This window comes from Pristis pectinata, chromosome 1 (assembly GCF_009764475.1).
Source record: "Pristis pectinata isolate sPriPec2 chromosome 1, sPriPec2.1.pri, whole genome shotgun sequence".
In the NCBI taxonomy this organism is placed as follows: Eukaryota; Metazoa; Chordata; class Chondrichthyes; order Rhinopristiformes; family Pristidae; genus Pristis; species Pristis pectinata.
This window is the reverse complement of record NC_067405.1, coordinates 148,236,112-148,254,331: the sequence shown is the minus strand read 5'-3', so window position 1 is coordinate 148,254,331 and position 18,220 is coordinate 148,236,112. Positions and strand designations below refer to the sequence as shown.

Genomic DNA, 18,220 nt, shown 5'->3' with positions numbered 1-18,220 from the left:
ATTTTGCAATGGGATATGGATAGATTGAGTGAGGCAAAGAAAAACAAAATGCTGGAGGAGCTAGGTGGGTCAAGCAGCATCTGTGGAGGGAAATGGACAGTCAATATTCGGGTTGAAGCAATTCACCTGGACTGGATAGGTTGAGTGATTGGGTGAAAACTTGGTAAATGGAGTTTAATGTAGGGAAGAGTAAGGTCATGCACTTCAGTAGGAGGATCAAAAGGCAGATTATTATCAACATGGAGAGAAACTGCAAATGAGTAAAGTTCAGAGGGATCTAGGTGCTCTTGTGGATGAATCTTAAAAGGTTAGCTGGTAGGTCCAACAAGTATGTTGGCCTTTTTTTGTGAAGGGGCTGGAGTTTAAGAACCGGGAGGTCTTGCTCCAGTTGTACAGAGTGTTGGTGAGGCCACGCCTGGAATACTGTGCACAGTTTTGGTGGTCTTGCCTTTAAAAAAAATATAGTGGCATTGAAGGCAGTCCAAAGGAGATACAACAGGCTAATTCCTGGGGTGTGAGGGTTGTCATACCAAGAGGGGCTGGAATAGTTTGGGTCTGTATTCCTTGGAGTTTAAGAAATGAGTGGTGACCTTATTCAAATTTTTAAGATCCTACAGGACAGGGGAGATGTTGTGATGTTTCCATTAGTGGGAAAGTCATGAACAAGGGGACATACCAACAGGATAAGGGGCCAGTCATTTAAAACTGAGGTGTGTTGAAATTTCTCTCTCAGATGGTAGTGAGTATCTGGAATTCTCTGCTCCCATGGGTGGTGGAGGCCAGAGGCCAGGTCATTAGATATGTTTAAGATGGAAACAGATAAATATTGAAAGGTCAAGGAGTGAAGGTAAAGGGGGACTGGCACAGAAGAGGAGTTGAAGCCAGCATAGATCAGCTATCATCATATTGAATGGTAGGGCATGCTTGAGGGGCTGAGTGGCCTACTCCTCCTATTTTCTTGTGTTCTTCTGATGAGATCAAGTTATTGAATTTCAAGGATCAGACTCTTTAAAATAGGATACGTGGTTCTATTCTTGGTAAGACTAAGATGTTTAGTAATTAAGTGGGCAATGAGGTAAACAGTTAATATATTGATAATACTTTATTCCCATCCCTTGTACTGCATCATCACCACATCCCAATCCTCTCAAATTCCTTTTCCAGCCTTCCTGTTCCAAATGAGGTTGAATGGGTGCTGCTGCTCTTCATCCACGACCTTGAGGCAGTGAGTCCTGGCAGACTATGCCACGATGGCAGCAGCAATACTGAAATTGCCTATATTTCACAGCAATACTTGCTGGATATTGTTCTGGAGCAGATTCTGGGATTGTCCATCTTCACTCTTAATGTAGCAGCATTCACCCCAATTACTTCCTTCACCCAGACTGAGAGTGTGGGGGTGGGGGTTTGTAGGAATTATCTTAGTTATACCAGTCCTTGTCCAAATATCCCTTGACAAATCAGGTAGAGTGCTAGATACTGTGCATAGTTCATCATTTAGCTTTTCATTTCTCACAGCAGAAGATGAAGTCTTCTTCTCGATGGCAGACATGGAAATGTCAAATAGTGTGACTTCCCTTCCACCTCTTGGAGAACCAACTGTAGATATGGAATTATCCTTGAGTAGTACACACGTCAACTCAACAGACAGCTCTCCGCAAAGTGCCGCAGGGGTAAGCAGAGTGTGTATGCTGAATGTTCATGCTTTGGCCATCACTTGAGCCAAAGGCACATTGAAAAATATATAGTACAAAGTTCATATATATTTTAGGAAGGCATTCAGGAAGGATCATTTAGGAAGGATCCAGAACTGGTTGGCCCACAGAAGGCAAAGAGTGGTTGTTGAGGGGTTGTATTCTGAGTGGAGGTTGGTGACCAGTGGTGTACCTCAGGGATCTGTACTGGGACCCTTACTATTTGCGATTTTTTTTAATATATAAACGACCTGGATGAGGAAGTGGAGGGGTGGGTTAGTAAGTTTGCGGATGACACGAAGGTTGGGGGTGTTGTGGATAGTTTGGAGGGCTGTCAGAGGTTACAGAGAGATATAGATAGGATGCAGAGTTGGGCTGAGAAGTGGCAGATGCAGTTCAGCCCAGATAAGTGTGAAGTGGTTCATTTTGGTAGGTCAAATATGTTGGCAGAAAATAGTGTTAATGGTAGGACTCTTGGCAGTGTGGAGGATCAGAGGGATCTTGGGGTCTGAGTCCATAGGACGCTCAAAGTGGCTGCGCAGGTTGACTCTGTGGTTAAGAAGGCATATGGTGTATTGTCCTTCAATCGGGGAATTGAATTTGGGAGCCGGGAGGTATTGTTGCAGCTATATAGGTCCCTGGTCAGACCCCACTTGGAGTATTGTGCTCAGTTCTGGTTGCCTCACTACAGGAAAGATGTGGAAGCCATAGAAAGGGTGCAGAGGAGATTTACAAGGATGCTGCCTGGGATGCGGAGCATGCCTTATGAAAGCAGGTTGAGGGAACTCGGCCTTTTCTCCTTGGAGAGACAGAGGATGAGGGGGAAGTGATAGAGGTGTATAAGATGATGAGATGTATTGATTGGGTAGATAGTCAGAGGCTTTTCCCCAGGGCTGAATTGGTGGCCACAAGAGGACATAGGTTTAAGGTGCTGGGGAGTAGATATAGAGGAGATGTCAGGGGTAAGTTTTTTTACTCAGAGTGGTGAGTGCGTGGAATGGGCTGCTGGAAATGGTGGTGGAGGCTGATACGATAGGGTCTTTCAAGAGACTGTTAGGTGGGTATATGGAGCTGAGTAAAATAGAGGGCTATGGGTAAGCCTAGTAATTTCTAGGGTAAGGACATGTTCAGCACAGCTTTGTGAGCCAAAAGGCCTGAATTGTGCTGTACTTGTTCTAAGTTCTATTTGACAAGGTCCCACGTGATAAGCTGGTCCAGAACATGGGATCCAATGTGAGCTGTCTAATTGGATCCAAAATTGGCTTGGTGATGGGAGACAGTATATTGGTGGAGGGATACTCAAGTCTGTGACGCATGGTGTACTTCAGGGATAGGTGCTGGGACCTTTGTTATTTGTGATATAGAGAACATAGAACAGTGCAGCACAGGAATAGGCTCTTTGGCCCACGATGTCTGTGCCGACCATTATGCCAAGTTAAACTGCACGTCTGCCTGCATATGGTCTGTATGCTATTCCCTGCCTGTTCATGTGTCTGTCTAAATGCCTCTTAAATGTTGCTATTGTATCTGCTTCCACCACTTGCCCTGACGGCACATGTAGATTAATGATTTGGATCTAAATACAAGAGATATGATTAGTAAGTTTGTGGATGGAACAAAAGTTGGTGGTGTTGGCTAAGGCTACAGTAGGATATAGATCACACAGAAAATTGGGCAGAGCGTTGGCAGATGGAATTTAATCCCGGCAATTGCATGGTGACACATTATGGGAAGTTGAATAGGACATGTATAGTCAGTGTTAAGGAATATTGATAAACACAAGAACCTTGGGGCTTAGGTCCATAGTCCCCTGACAGTGGCAATACAGGTAGACAGAAAGGTGAAGAAGGCATATGGCATGCTTGCCTTTGTGGGTCAGGGTTTAGAATGTGAAAGTTGGGATGTTGCATTGCAAATTTACAAAACACTGATTAGATCACACTCAGAGTATTGTCTGCAGTCCTGGTCGCCATGCTATAGGAAAGATATGGTTGCACAGGAGATTCACCAGGATGTTTCCTCGACTGGAGGATTTGTGTAATGGGGAGAGATTGGATAGGCTGGGCTTGTTTCCCCTGGAGTGAAGGAGGCTGAGGGGTGACCCGCTAGAGGTATATAAAATGAGAGACATAGGCAGGATAGGTAGTCAGAATCTTCTTCCTGTGTAGGGGCATCAAAAAGAAGAGGGCATAGGTTCAAGGTGAATGGATGAAGTTTTAAAGGGGATTTGAGGGGAAAGTTTTTTTACAGAGAGAGTCGTCGATATCTGGAACGTTCTGCCTAAAGAGGTGGTGGAATCAGATATAATCACTATGTTTAAGAACATTTAGGCACTTGAATAGGCAAGGCATAGAAGGATATGGACCTAGTGGAGCAAATGGGTTGGTGTAGATGGGCCAAAAGGTCTGTATGGACGTGGTGGGCTGAAGGGCCTGATACTGTGCTGTACAACTCTGAATCTACTATATTTGACTCCTAGCCTGGGATTTTTCTGGAAATGAAACAACTTCTTAACAACTCACTGATCAAGCCATAATTTTCAAATTCTCTATCAGACCACCCCGTAGCTTTCACATTCTGGAGAATACAGTACTGGCTTGTTCAGTCTTTCTCAATAGGTATAGTATCTCATTGAGTTTTTTTAAATACATAAGGTGTAAAAGAGAGACACGGGTTGATATAGGACCAATTGATAACGGTGCAGGAGCTATTATAATGGACGATAGAGAGATGGCAGAGGAATTGAATGAATATTTTGCATCAGTCTTCACCGTGGAGGACATCAGCAATGTGCCGGTTAGTCAGGAATCTCACGAAATGGAATTGAGTTCAGTTAAGATTACTAGGGAGAAGGTGCTAGGAAAACTAAATGGCCTAAAGACTGATAAGTCTCCCGGACTGGATGAGGTGCATCCCCAGGTTCTGAAGGAGGTGGCTTTGGAGATAGAGGAGGCATTGGCGATAATTTTCCAGAAATCGATAGATTCCGGCGTGGTTCCGGAGGACTGGAGGGTCGCAAATGTAGTTCCGTTGTATAAGAAAGGTGGGAGGCAGCATAAAGGAAATTACAGACCTATTAGTCTGATGTCAGTGGTGGGAAAGTTATTGGAATCTATCCTCAAAGACGGGGTTACGGAATACCTAGAGGCGCAGGGCAGGATAGGTCCTAGCCAACATGGTTTTGTGAAGGGAAGATCCTGCCTGACCAACTTATTGGAGTTTTTTGAAGAAATCACAGGTAAGGTGGATAAGGGAGAGGTGGTAGATGTTGTGTATTTAGACTTTCAAAAAGCCTTTGATAAAGTGCCTCACAAGAGACTGATTAATAAGATGAGAGGTCATGGAATTACGGGTAGGATAACAGAATGGGTGGAGCATTGGCTGGTTGGCAGGAAGCAAAGAGTGGAAATAAAAGGATCTCGTTCTGGTTGGTTACCGGTTACTAGTGGTGTGCCGCAGGGGTTGGTGTTGGGACCGCTCCTTTTTACCTTGTACGTTAACGATTTGGATGATGGAATAAATGGTTTTGTGGCTAAGTTTGCGGATGACACCAAGATAGGGGGAGGAGTAGGGAGTATTGAAGAGATAGGAAGGTTGCAGAGGGACCTAGACAGTTTAGGAGAATGGGCAAGGAAATGGCAGATGAGATTCAATGTAGGGAAATGTGCAGTTGTACACTTTGGAAGCAGAAATAAGTGGGCAGATTATTATCTAGGAGGAGAGAAAATCCAAAGCACGGAAGTACAAAGGGACTTGGGGGTACTCGTGCAGGATACCTTAAAGGTTAACCACCAGGTCGGATCGGTGGTAAAGAAAGCGAATGCTATGTTGGCATTCATTTCGAGAGGTATAGTGTATAAAAGTAAGGAAGTGTTGATGAGGCTCTACAGGGCACTAGTGAGGCCTCATTTGGAATATTGTGCGCCGTTTTGGGCCCCACATCTTAGGAAGGATGTGTTGACGTTGGAGAGGGTTCAGAGGAGATTTACGAGGATGATTCCAGGAATGAAAGGGCTTACGTATGAGGAGCATTTGTCGGCTCTTGGACTGTACTCGCTGGAGTACAGAAGAATGAGAGGGGACCTCATAGCGACATTTAAAATATTGATAGGAAAGGACAGAGTAAATGTGGCTAGGCTGTTTCACTTGGTGGGTGAGTCCAGGACCAGAGGGCACAATCTTAGAATTAGAGGGTACAGTTTCAAAACAGAGATGAGGAAAAATTTCTTTAGCCAGAGGGCAGTGAATTTGGGGAACTCCTTGCCACGTACAGCAGTGGAGGCCAGATCAGTGGGGGTGTTCAAGGAGGAGATAAATAGATATCTAAATAGTCAGGATATCAAGGGATATGGGGATAAGGCCGGTAATTGGGATTAGAATAGCTTTTTTTTCTTCTTCTTCCCTCATTCCCCATTTCTCATTTCTATTTCCCTTTCCTTGGAGCAGACTCGATGGGCCGAATGGCCTACTTCTGCTCCCTTGTCTTGTGATCTTGTTTTTGCAACTTCTCCAGTGTTTCTATATGCTTTTTAGAGCTTGGCACCCAAAACTGTCCACTGTCTTCTGACCAAGATTCTATGCAGGTTTTACAAAACCTTACTACTTTTCAAATGTGGCTCTCTAGAAGTTAACCTTTCTTAATGTAATTAAATACAACCTTGCTAGTGTCATCTGTGTCCTGAGATCAAGTAAAAAGACCTTTTAATTCTGAGCATGATACAGAAAATAACACGTGAAATTAATTATTCTATGTTTCAGTTTTCCGCATCATGGGATGATTACCTGGATCGTTCTGGACCAGGAGGACAAGTAATACGGGAGTCGCCATTTAACTCCAAAGAGTTGCCGATAATACAGAGGCCCCTCCGACCAAGCAGTAAGTTGCATGTTGGATATCAAGTGGGGCTGTGCCCGCTTCAATTTATTGGAAACTGAGTTATGTTTAAACCATTGAGAAAACTTTAGGAAGACTTTAGGAAACCTTTGAAAGTGGCAGGCAGCAAAAAAATTGTGTGAGTGTCACTATCAATGATGAATATTTAATAGTTAGGCCACATTGGAATATTTCATTAAGTTTTGTCGCCATATTATAGGAAGGATATGATTGTGCTGGAGAGATTGCAGAGGAAATTCACCAGGATGCTGTCTGGATTGGAGGACTTTGGTTATGGGGAGAGATTAGATAGGCTGTGTTTGCTTTCCCCTGGAGCGAAGGAGGCTGAGGGGGGACCTGACAGGTATTTAAGATTATGAGAGGCATAGATAGGGTAGATAATCAAAATCTTGTTCCCATGGTAGGGGTAACAAAAACAAGAGAGCATTGATTTGTGAGAGGAAGGGGATCTGAGGGGTAAGTTTTTTCCACACAGTGGTTGACATCTGGAACTCCCTGTCAGAGGAGGAGGTGGTGGTGGAATCAGATGCTCATTATCTTTAAGAGGCACTTCGACAGTCTGCATTTGGCCAGTCACTCAATTTATCTAAATCACCTTGAAGCCTTTTTGTATCCTCTCACAACTTGCAATCTTGCAATTTCACCCAGTTTAATGTTATCAGCAAGCTTAGAAACATTACATTTGCTGCTTTATTTCAAATCATTGCTATAGATTATGAATAGCTCAGGCCCAAGCACTGATCCCACACTGCCTGCTCCCATGCCAAAACAACTCACTTATTCCTACTCTCTGTCTTCTGTAATCGGTTTTCACACCAGAAAATTATCACCTCCCCATCCCATATACAGTGACATGCAAACGTTTGGGCACCCCAGATGTGATGAGCTTTGGTTTCAACAGAGGGGACCAGCAGGGGAGAATGAAGTCTGGGAGTAATGGTAAGTAAGAAGGTGTTGAGTGCAGTTTTGATAAATAAGAGGTTTAGGGTAAATTGGAAAACTGTCTTCAGGCATCGAGCTTTTTTTTGTAGGCTTTGTTCAATATTAATTTTCAAAAACTACCTGTCAAATTTCCCCTCCTTGTTTTTCAGGTCTACCTTCCAAATCGCACCCCATTGATGAATCCAGGCCCGAGGTTGTTCTCCGGCTGGCGATTGGCAGTCTCTCTGTGTCAGTGCTACACATCGATCCACTTCCGCCACCTGAGAGCCCGCTGCACCTTGAACCCCTGACAAGGATGGCATCCCATTTCTTTGAGCATTTGAAGAACCTCAATTTCTCTCAGATTCCAGCAAGAGATTTCCACGTACTCCGAACCATGTTTGCCACAGCCTGTCCCCATGACCACCTACGGTTTGTGCAGCATTGCATATTAATCTGCATGCCGTCCTATATCTGCTCAGGACTGTCTTTAGCTAATTGCCACACTTCAAAGTCAAAGTCGAGTTTATTGTCAAATCCACGTCCATGTGTGCACAAGTGCAATGAAAAACTTACTTGCAGCAGCATCACAGGCACAGAGCATCAGATAAGCAGCATTCACAAGAAAATCATAAATTAAACACAATTTTTACAAGAAAGAACACAATTAGAACAAAAAAAAAGTATTTTACTACAAAGTTATCAAAATTGTCATAGTGTTGCAAACTGTAGTGATTAGGGTTGTGCCATTTGGTTCAAGAACTGAATGGTTGAACGGAAGTAGCTGTTCTTGAACCTGGTGATGTGGGACTTCAGCCTTCTGTATCTCCTGCCCAATGGTAGCTGCAAGAAGATGGCATGGTGGGGATCTTCGATGATGGATGTTGCCTTCTTGAGGCAGTGCCTCCTGTAGATGCTACTGATGGTGGGGAAGGATGTGCCTGTGATGTATTGCACAGTCCACTACTCTCTGCAGCTTCTTGCTTTCCTCTGCATTTGAATTGCTGTACCAGACCGTGATGCAACCAGTTAGGACACTTTCAACAGTATAGCTATAGAAGTTTGTTGGAGTGTTCGGTGACGAGCTGAACCTCCTTAACCTCCTAAGATGCTGGTGCGTTTTTGTTGTCATTGTATTGATGTGCAGGGCCCATTTTTGATATCTGAGCTGTTGTTTCTGGTAGCTAAATATCCTAACCACCAAAAGAGAACATTTCCTTTATTTTAACAGCTCAATCACATCCTCTCACAGTCCTGTGAAATATAGGCTTCATTCTCCCAACCTTTCCAAATAACAAATAGCCTAGATGTGTTGTACTTATACTGTGGCTGTTCTCTAGACCACCTTCAAAGTCCTGATATATTCCACCAAGGGTACAAACTTAGGATGTGTCAGGATCAATTGCCTGCCCAGAATACATAAGTTATGCCTTGAACTGCATGTAGATGAAGTGGTGGAGGCTAGGGGAAGGTGTGGGATGGGACACCTATGGGTCTTCCCTGCTGCACACAAGCACCAATTATCTTGAAACTACTGTCTCCTTAGGCACCGAGCTTTATAGCTCTAGAAATCGATATGAAGATCAACCCTCAGCGACAGGAATTGGTGAACCCTTGCTCCTTCAAAATTAACTGTTCCAATCCTATTCTAGTTGGACTGACCATCCAAAGTTTTCACCATCCAAAGTTCTGCTGCCTGTATTCTAGATCCTTTAATTCATTTAAGGATTGTGGGCATCACTGGCATTTATTGCTCTTAAGAAGACATGGTAATCTGCTACTTTGAATACAATTGAATGGCCTACTGTCTAAGTTCAGAGGGTAGTTGAAGAATGCTGGAAATGCTCAACAGGTCAGGCAGCATCTGGAGAGAGAAAGAGTTAAATTTCAGGTCTGAGACCCTCCTTTGCCAATCTGCCTCTCTCTCCTCTCTAAGGATGCCCAATAAAACCTAGCTCTTTGAACAATTCTTTGATCACCTCTGCTTGTGATTTGATGTCAATTTTTATCTGATAACTTTTCCATGAAGTGGTGTGGGACATTATTGCTGCATAAAGGTGCTATGTAATTCCCCACGATCTGGATTTTGAGCCGCATAGGTTAACTGCCCCATTACTCTTTCATAGGCTCTTTGCAACTGATGTGAAGCTGAACTGTGAACAGCGACGGGGCACCAGCTCAAGGAGCCTAAATACTGATGTCTGCATTAATTGGATGGAACTACTGGAATGTCTGTTCCCTATGGACTCACCAACTGTCATACCCCAGTATACAGAGGTGAGAGTCGCTCGGATACATGGGTGCTGGCTTAAACAGGAGCCAACATCTTCACACACTCAAGGCAATGCCAAACACATGACTAACTACTTCCCTCTGCGTCTTCATCTGTCCCTCAAATTGGGTCATAAAATAGAAAGCTTTCCCTTTAAAACTTCCTCCTATCACTGTACATACTTAAAGTGAAGAGTGGGGTTAGATTGTGGTTGTCCATCTTCTAGGTGTTTGACTGTCAAAAGATCCAACTTGGCCAGCATTCAGAGGTGAGAAAGGTGGAGTTGGGATGATTTCTGCTGGGGAAGAGAGTGGTCTATTTTGGGCACAATGAGTAAGCACCAGTTGGTTTTGATCAGATGTGAGTAGCCGGGTAAGAGAGATTTTCCCCTGCCCCTTCTCTATCTGTGTGCTTCTGCCCCAGATTCACAACTGCTGTACTGTTTTCTATTTCATGTGCCAGCTGTTTCTATGGTCACTGACTAAGTGTGCCAATTAAATTGACAATAATTTGGTGGTGTGTGCTGCGTCCATGAAAAATTCCACAAATTGTCCAAACTCATCTCACCAATTGCTGACATTTACAGGAGACCTTTGATGCATCGGTTTTGACTAGGTTTCAATCTATATTTCCTCTAATCAAGAATGCATCTTCTTTAGCTTATTTTATGGTAACAATGCAAACAGAACTAAGGGAGGAGAAATTAGTCCTTGGATAGGTACAGCCAGTTGCATGATGTAGTGCCATCTGCACATGAAATTGGGGTCCAGTGACTTCAGTGGAATCAGCTTCAGTACAGAATGTTCTGTAATATGTTTATGGCACTACTGATCTGAGGAGAACATCTCTTTGGGGCATTTTACCTGAAACTCCTCCTTTCTCTGCTTCTTGTTTTGGCAGCTGATCACATTTCAATCTGTGGGCGAGACTGAAGCTCATCCTGCACCTTCTGTACAGATTCATTACAAGCACATTGACCGAAGAGGAGTCCAGGTATGAAAAGGAGGAAAGATTTGCATTTTTACTGCACGTTATGCAGCCTCATGCCACTGGAACGCCTTACAGCTAATGAAATGTAGAGTAGGGAATGCCTCAGCCAGTCTGTCTACAGCAAACTCACACCAGTGGCAATGTGACAATTACCAGAATCTAATTCATTGATGTTAATTGAGGGATTAAAAGGTGGACCCAGGGTAATGGGGAGTCTTCTCCAGTTCTTCTTCAAAGTAGATCCAGGGCAGCTTCTCATTCCATCTGGGAGAGTGAATAGTGGGTCATATTGTTGTCTCATTTGAAAGATGACGCATTCAACAAGACAGCAGATTGGCTTAGCTAGTCTAACTGCTGCCTCACAGCTTCAGTGACCCAGGTTCAATCCTGCCCTCTTGTGCTGTCTGTGTAGAGTTTGCACATTCTCCCTGGGACCATGGGTTTCCCCCAGGTGTTCTAGATTCCTCTCTCATTCCAAGGCATGTGGATCGGTAGGATGATGGGCCAGTGTAAGTTGGCCCTCGTGTGTGGGTGAGTGGCAGAATCGGGGGAGCGGGTGGGAGTTGAGCTAATGTTTGTAAGATAAAGGATTAGTGTAAATGGGTGCTGATGTCAGCACGAACTTGATGAGCTTGAAAGACTGTTTCTGTGCTGCATGACTGTCTGACACTGGCATTCTGGCAGTGGTGCACTTGGTGTCACCCTTGATTTTTGTGCTTGAATCTCTAGAGTGAGATTTGAACTGATATCCATGTTCTTTCCTATGTTCAGGGTCTAATATTCCCATCCTCTGAGTTTTCTCCCATCCTCTGGAGACATTGAAGTAGATTTTCAGCTTCCTGCCAAAGTGTAAACCTGTCATTGGAAAATCAGTGAAAATAGGAATTGGACGAATTTGACAATGGGTGATGTTTTACAATTCAAAATTTTTACCTACACATCAAATTGAAAATGCACTCATTTTGTCCAGCCAATAAATGTTGGTCATGAGTGCTATTTAATAGCTCACCAAGCGTACATCCTTATTTTTTTCCTCTCTGAAAAATTTCACCCCAAACATTTTCTAAAATAAAAATAAACACGAGGCCAGGAGTCCCAGTATTCCCTTGAGTTTAGAAGAATGAGAGATGATCTCATGGAAGCATTCCAAATTCATATGCGGTAATTACAAAGTTGGTTTCCCCTTGGCTGAGATGTCTAGAACCAAGGGTAATAATTTCAAAATAAGGGGTTGGCCACTCAGAATAGAATTGAAAAGAAACTTCTTCACCCAGGGGATGGTGAATCTTTGGGATTCATCACCCACGGAAGCTGTGGAGAGATTGGGAAGGGTAACTATAAATGAGGTCAAAGATGTTAGATTTTAAGGAAGAGATGGGAGAAGCCAACTGAAGGCTTGAGATAGAAGAGAGGAGGGTTTGGGTGAAGCTGGTTGTGGCTCTGCAAGAGAAACCACAAATAGAGGCAGGGGAAATTAAAAGCCAAGGAAGAAAATTTTAGCTCTAATGTTGAGAAACCAGGAGCCAATGTAGGCTAATGAAGGTGGGTGTGATGTGTGAGCATGCCCTGTTATGGGACAATAGGGTGGTGAGATCTTTAGATGAGTTATTGAAGATAGCAAATAGGGACAGGGGTTTTGCCAACAGAAAGGCAAGCAAGCCATAGAACACATTGCAGCACAGTACAAGCCTTTTGGCCCACGATGTTGTGCCGACATTTGCTCTAAGATCTATCTAATTGTTCCTTCCCACGTAGCCCTCCATTTTTCTATCGTTCATGTGTCTATCTAAGAGTCTCTTAAATGTCCCTAATGTATCTGCCTTCACAACCTCTGCCAGCAGTGCGTTCCACACACCCACCACTCACCATGTTGATGGGAAGGATGTAGTTCTGAGCCCAGCTTGGGGTCACATAGGACACCATTGTTGCAGAGTGAAGGTAGGGAAGGTTTCTCTGATCTTCAGAATATTCTGGGTTTAATGGTAAGAGGAGGATGAGGTCCCCAGAGCCTCGTGTTACCCAGGTAGATTTGGTAATAGATGGCTAAAGCACATGTGGCAGATGTGCTCAAATATGTGATATTTGAAAACTGAGCAATTGTCCAGGTCATGGTAATGTATTGTAACATAGTAAACTGCTGAAAGGGCTTTTTATACTGGGATGATAGTTAACGTGCTGTCTGTTTTCAGGGCAGTCAAGGGAGGTTAACATCAGTACCCCAAAAGGCAGAACTACAGGTTGAGCTCGGCCCCATCCAGTCAGAATTGGACATCAGCATTGTGGACAGGCTCAACTCATTGTTGCAACCACAGAAGCTTGGAACAACGGAAATGATGGCATCACACATGTACACATCCTTTAACAAACACATTAGTCTGGTGAGTTTGTGGGAACAATTGCATTTCAGCATACAACCATAATATCAATGTCCTGGTGGTATTGGTTTATTATTGTCACATGTACCAAGAGATGGTGAAAAGCTTTTGTTTGCATGCCATCCAGACAGATCATTCCGTACATAAAATTGGTAAATGAAATTTGTAAATTGGTTCATTACATAAGTACATCAAGGTAGTACAAAGGGAAAACAGAACACAAACTGTAGTGCTGCAATTACAGAGCAAGTGCAGTGCAGGTAGACAAATAGTGTAAGGGCCACAACGGGGTAGATTGGATGATCAAGAGTTTCATCTATGAGAGGTCCATTCAAGAGTCTGATAACAGCGGGATAGAAGTTGTCACTGAGCCTGGTGGTACGTGCTCCAAGTATAGACAAAGTCAATGGAGGGGAAGCTGATTTGTGTGATGGACTGGGGTTAAGTGATCATTGAAATTTATAGAACCATAGAACAATACAGCACAATACAGGCCCTTTGGTCCACCATGTTGTGCCGCCCTTCAAACCACACCTAAGACTATCTAACCCCTTCCTCCCACATATCCCTCTATCTTAAATTCCTCCACATGTTTATCTAACAATCTTGTCCAATGTATCAGCCTCCACCACCACCCCAGGCAGCGCATTCCATGCACCAACCACTCTCTGGGTGAAAAACCTCCCTCTGACATCTCCCTTGAACTTCCCACCCATTATCTTAAAGCCATGTCCTCTTGTTTTGAGTATTGGTGCCCTGGGAAAGAGGCACTGGCTGTCCACTCTATCTATTCCTCTTAATATTTTGTATACCTCTATCATGTCTCCCCTCATCCTCCTCCTCTCCAATGAGAACAGCCCTAGCTCCTTTACTCTCTCCTCATAATCCATAATCCATACTCTCTAATCCAGGCAGCATCCTGGTAAATCTCCTCTGCACCCTTTCCAATGCCTCCACATCCTTCCTATAATGAGGTGACCAGAACTGGACACAGTAAGTGTGGCCTAACCAGAGTTTTGTAAAGCTGCATCATCACTTCGCGGCTCTTAAACTCGATCCCCCGACTTATGAAAGCTAACATCCTATAAGCTTTCTTAACTACCCTATCTACCTGTGAGGCGACTTTCGGTGATCTGTGGATATGAGCCCCCAGATCCCTCTGCTCCTCCACTGCCCAGAATCTTGCCATTTACCTTGTACTCTGCCTTGGAGTTTGTCCTTCCAAAGTGTACAACCTCACACTTCTCTGGATTGAACTCCATCTGCCACTTGTCAGCCCAGCTCTGCATCCTATCAATATCCCTCTGCAAGCTTCGACAGCCCTCCACACTATCCACAACACCACCAATCTTTGTGTCATCTGCAAACTTGCTAACCCAGCCTTCCACCCCCTCATCTAAGTCATTAATAAATATCACAAAAAGTAGAGGTCCCAGGACCGATCCCTGTGGGACACCACTAGTCATAGCCCTCCAATCTGAATGCACTCCCTCCACCACAACCCTCTGCTTTCTACAGGCAAGCCAATTCTGAATCCACACGGCCAAGCCTCCCTGGATCCCTTGGCCTCTGATCTTCTGAAGAAGCCTACCATGTGGAACCTTGTCAAACGCCTTACTAAAATCCATGTAGACCACATCCACTGCACTACCCTCATCAATCTTCTTGGTCACTTCCTCAAAGAACCCTGTCAGGCTTGTGAGGCAAGAGCTTCCCTTCACAAATCCATGCTGGCTGTCCCTAATCAGTCCATGATTTTCTAAATGCTCATAGATCCTATCTCCTAGAATCCTTTCCAACAGCTTACCCACCACAGACATAAGGCTCACCGGCCTGTAATTCCTTGGACTGTCCCTACTACCTTTCTTGAATAAGGGGACAACATGCGGCACCTCCAATCCTCTGGTACCATCCCCGTGGGCACTGAGGACTCAAGATCCTAACCAACGGTTCAGCAATCTCCTCCCTCGCCTCGCGAAGCAGCCTGGGGAATATTCCGTCAGGCCCTGGGGACTTATCTGTCCTAATATTCTAACAACTCCAACACATCCTCTCTCTCAATATCTACATACTCTAGAACATTATCCTTACCAACACTGTCCTCAGCGTCATCAAGACCCCTCTCCTTGGTGAATACTGAAGAGAAGTATTCATTAAGAACCTCACCCACTTCCACAGCGTCCAGGAACATCCTTCCACCTTTGTCTTTAATCGGACCTACCTTTACTCTAGCCGTCCTTCTGCTCTTCACGTACGACTAAAAAGCCTTGGGATTCTCCTTAACCCTACTCGCCAAAGCCTTTTCATGTCCCCTTCTCACTCTCCTCAGCCCCTTCTTAAGTTCCTTCCTTGCTACTCTATATTCCTCACGAGCCCTGTCTGATCCTTGCTGCTTACACCTAATGTATGCTGCCGCCTTCTTCCTAACTAGTTGTTCCACCTCTCTTGTCACCCATGGTTGCCTCACCCTACCATTCCTTCCCTGCCTCACCGGGACAAATTTATCCCTAACATCTTGCAAGAGATCCCTGAACATCGACCACATCACCATAGTACATTTCCCTTCAAAAATGTCATCCCAATTTACACTCTCAAGTTCTCGCCTTATAGCCTCATAATTCGCCTTTCCCCAATTAAATATCTTCCCGTCCTCTTTGCTCCTATCCCTGCCCATGACAATTCTAAAGGTTATGGAGCAGTGGTCACTGCCCCCCAAATGCTCACCCATCGATAGATCTGTCACCTGACCTGGTTCATTACCTAAAACTAGATCTAATATGGCATTCCCTCTAGTCGGCCTGTCAACATACTGTGACAGGAATCCGTCCTGGACACACTTAAACTCCACCCCGTCTAAACCTTTGGCACTAAGTAGGTGTCAATCAACATTTGGGAAGTTGAAGTCTCCCATTATAATAACCCTGTTATTTTCACATCTTTCCAAAATCTGCCTCCCAATCTGCTTCTCAGTATCCCTACTGCTATCGGGGGGCCTATAGAATACTCCCAGTAGAGTAACTGCTCCTTTCTTGTTCCTAACTTCCACCCATATTGACTCTAGAGAGGATCCTTCTACATTATCTACCCTTTCTGCTGCTGTAACAGTGTCCCTGACCAGTATCGCCACCCCTCCTCCTCTTCTCCCCCCCCCCATCCTTTTTAAAACACTGAAAACCAGGAATATTCAATATCCATTCCTGCCGTTGTGTCAGCCATGTCTCTGTAATAGCCACAATATTGTAGTCCCATGTACTTATCCAATCTCTCAGTTCATCTCCCTTATTCCTGATGCTTCTTGCATTCAGGTAAATGCACTTTAGCCCATCCACCTTACTACTTCTGTAGCCTGTACTCTGCTTCTCCTTCCTCAAAGCCTCTCTACCTGTCAGATCTGACTTTTCCCCATCCTCTGACCTACTCCTCCGGTTCCCCCTTGCAATCATCTAGTTTAAACCCTCTTGAACCACCCTAGCAAACCTGGCTGCAAGGATATTGGCCCCCCTCAGGTTCGGGTGTAACCCATCCTCTCTGTACAGGTCCTACTTTCCCCAGAAGGGATCCCAATGATCCAAATATCTAAAACCCTCCCTCCTGCACCAACTTCTCAGCCAAGCGTTTATTTGCCATCTCCTCCTATTCCTACCTTCACTATCGCGTGGCACTGGCAGCAATCCCGAGATCACTACCCTTGAGGTCCTGTTCTTCAGCCTTCTGCCTAGCTCGCTAAGCTCACTTTTCAGGACCTCATCCCTCTTCCCACCTATGTCTTTGGTACCAACGTGAACCTCGACTTCTGGCTGTTCTCCCTCCTGCTCTAGAATCCTGTGGACCCGATCAGTGACATCCCGGACCCTGGCACCTGGGAGGCAACATACCATCCGGGATTCGTGCTCGCTGCCACAGAACCTCCTATCTGTTTCCCTGACTATCAAGTCCGCTATCACTACTGCCTTCCTCTTCTCCTCCCTTCCCTTCTGAGCAGCAGGACTGCTCCCAATGCCAGAGACCTGGCTACTGCTTCTAGGCTCTGGCAGGTCATCTCCCTCAACAGCTTCCAAAGCAGAAAACCTGTTACTGAGGGGAACAGCCTCCGGGGTCCTCTGCTCTATCTGCCTGTTCGTTTTCTGCCTGACCGTCTCCTTATGTACAGTATCTACATAACTCTCCCCCTCCCTGATGCTGCGCAGTGTTTGAAGCTGCAACTCCAGCTCATAGATATCCAGCCTCAAGCACTTACTGCAGATGTGGCCATCGTGGACCGCAGCAAGGTCCACGAGCTCCCACAACAAGCAGCTGCAGCACACCACCATGTCCTCCATCTGAACTAATTCTTTTTTCCCCCTAGTTTTTCTACTTAAAAATTTATAACAGATATCAGGTAAACCTAACCTTTACCTACCTACCAGCTACTCACCTGCCTCGCCCCTTTAAGCTGAAGCCTGACCACTCTGCTCCCACTCACTCAGCTGCCCACTCCGCTGCCCGCTGGATATGGCGGTTTGCTTTTTAAACTGCCCGCGCCTTACCTGCCGACGTCACACGCCTGCGCAGTCCAGCCCTCACTATTCCCGATTTAAAAACTTATAAAACAACTTAAAAAAGAACATTATAAAATCTAACCCTTATAATAAAAACTCTATGAAAAATAAAAGAAAAAACTTATCTGCTCCGAAGTCCCGTCATCTTCTGAAGTGAAACCCACGAAGCCTCCAAAGTTTTTTTTCTACAGAGGAGGAGGCGATTTGGCCCATTGTATACATGCCAACAAAAAATGGACAAAGTTAATCCAGTTGCAGAGGTGAAAATAAGCTGGTAAAAAATGTAGGGTGTGGTACTTAAAAAAAAAGGAATTAGGAAGAGGGTGCATGAGATATGAAACCTCATTGGCGGATAAGATTAAGGAAAATTCCAAAGCATTTTATATTATGGACAAGAATGTCACTAGTGGAAGAATAGGGCTAATTAGGGACCAAAGGGGAACTCTGTATGGAGCCGGGGGTGTGGATGAGGTCTTAAGTGAATACTTCTCAAATGTATTTGCTAAGGAGAAGGACATTATAGTTGGAGAATTCAG

At 44.6% G+C, this 18,220-nt stretch overlaps 1 protein-coding gene across 1 annotated transcript in view; it reads left to right on the top strand.

Annotated features, from left to right (window-relative positions):
- Positions 1-18,220, top strand: part of LOC127568717 (autophagy-related protein 2 homolog B-like) — a 95,145-nt gene that overhangs the window by 29,984 nt on the left and 46,941 nt on the right. The window contains 6 exon segments of the mRNA XM_052012789.1: positions 1,519-1,673; positions 6,453-6,570; positions 7,680-7,941; positions 9,636-9,786; positions 10,682-10,774; positions 12,961-13,149. Of these exon segments, the coding sequence (XP_051868749.1) occupies positions 1,519-1,673; positions 6,453-6,570; positions 7,680-7,941; positions 9,636-9,786; positions 10,682-10,774; positions 12,961-13,149 (968 nt within the window).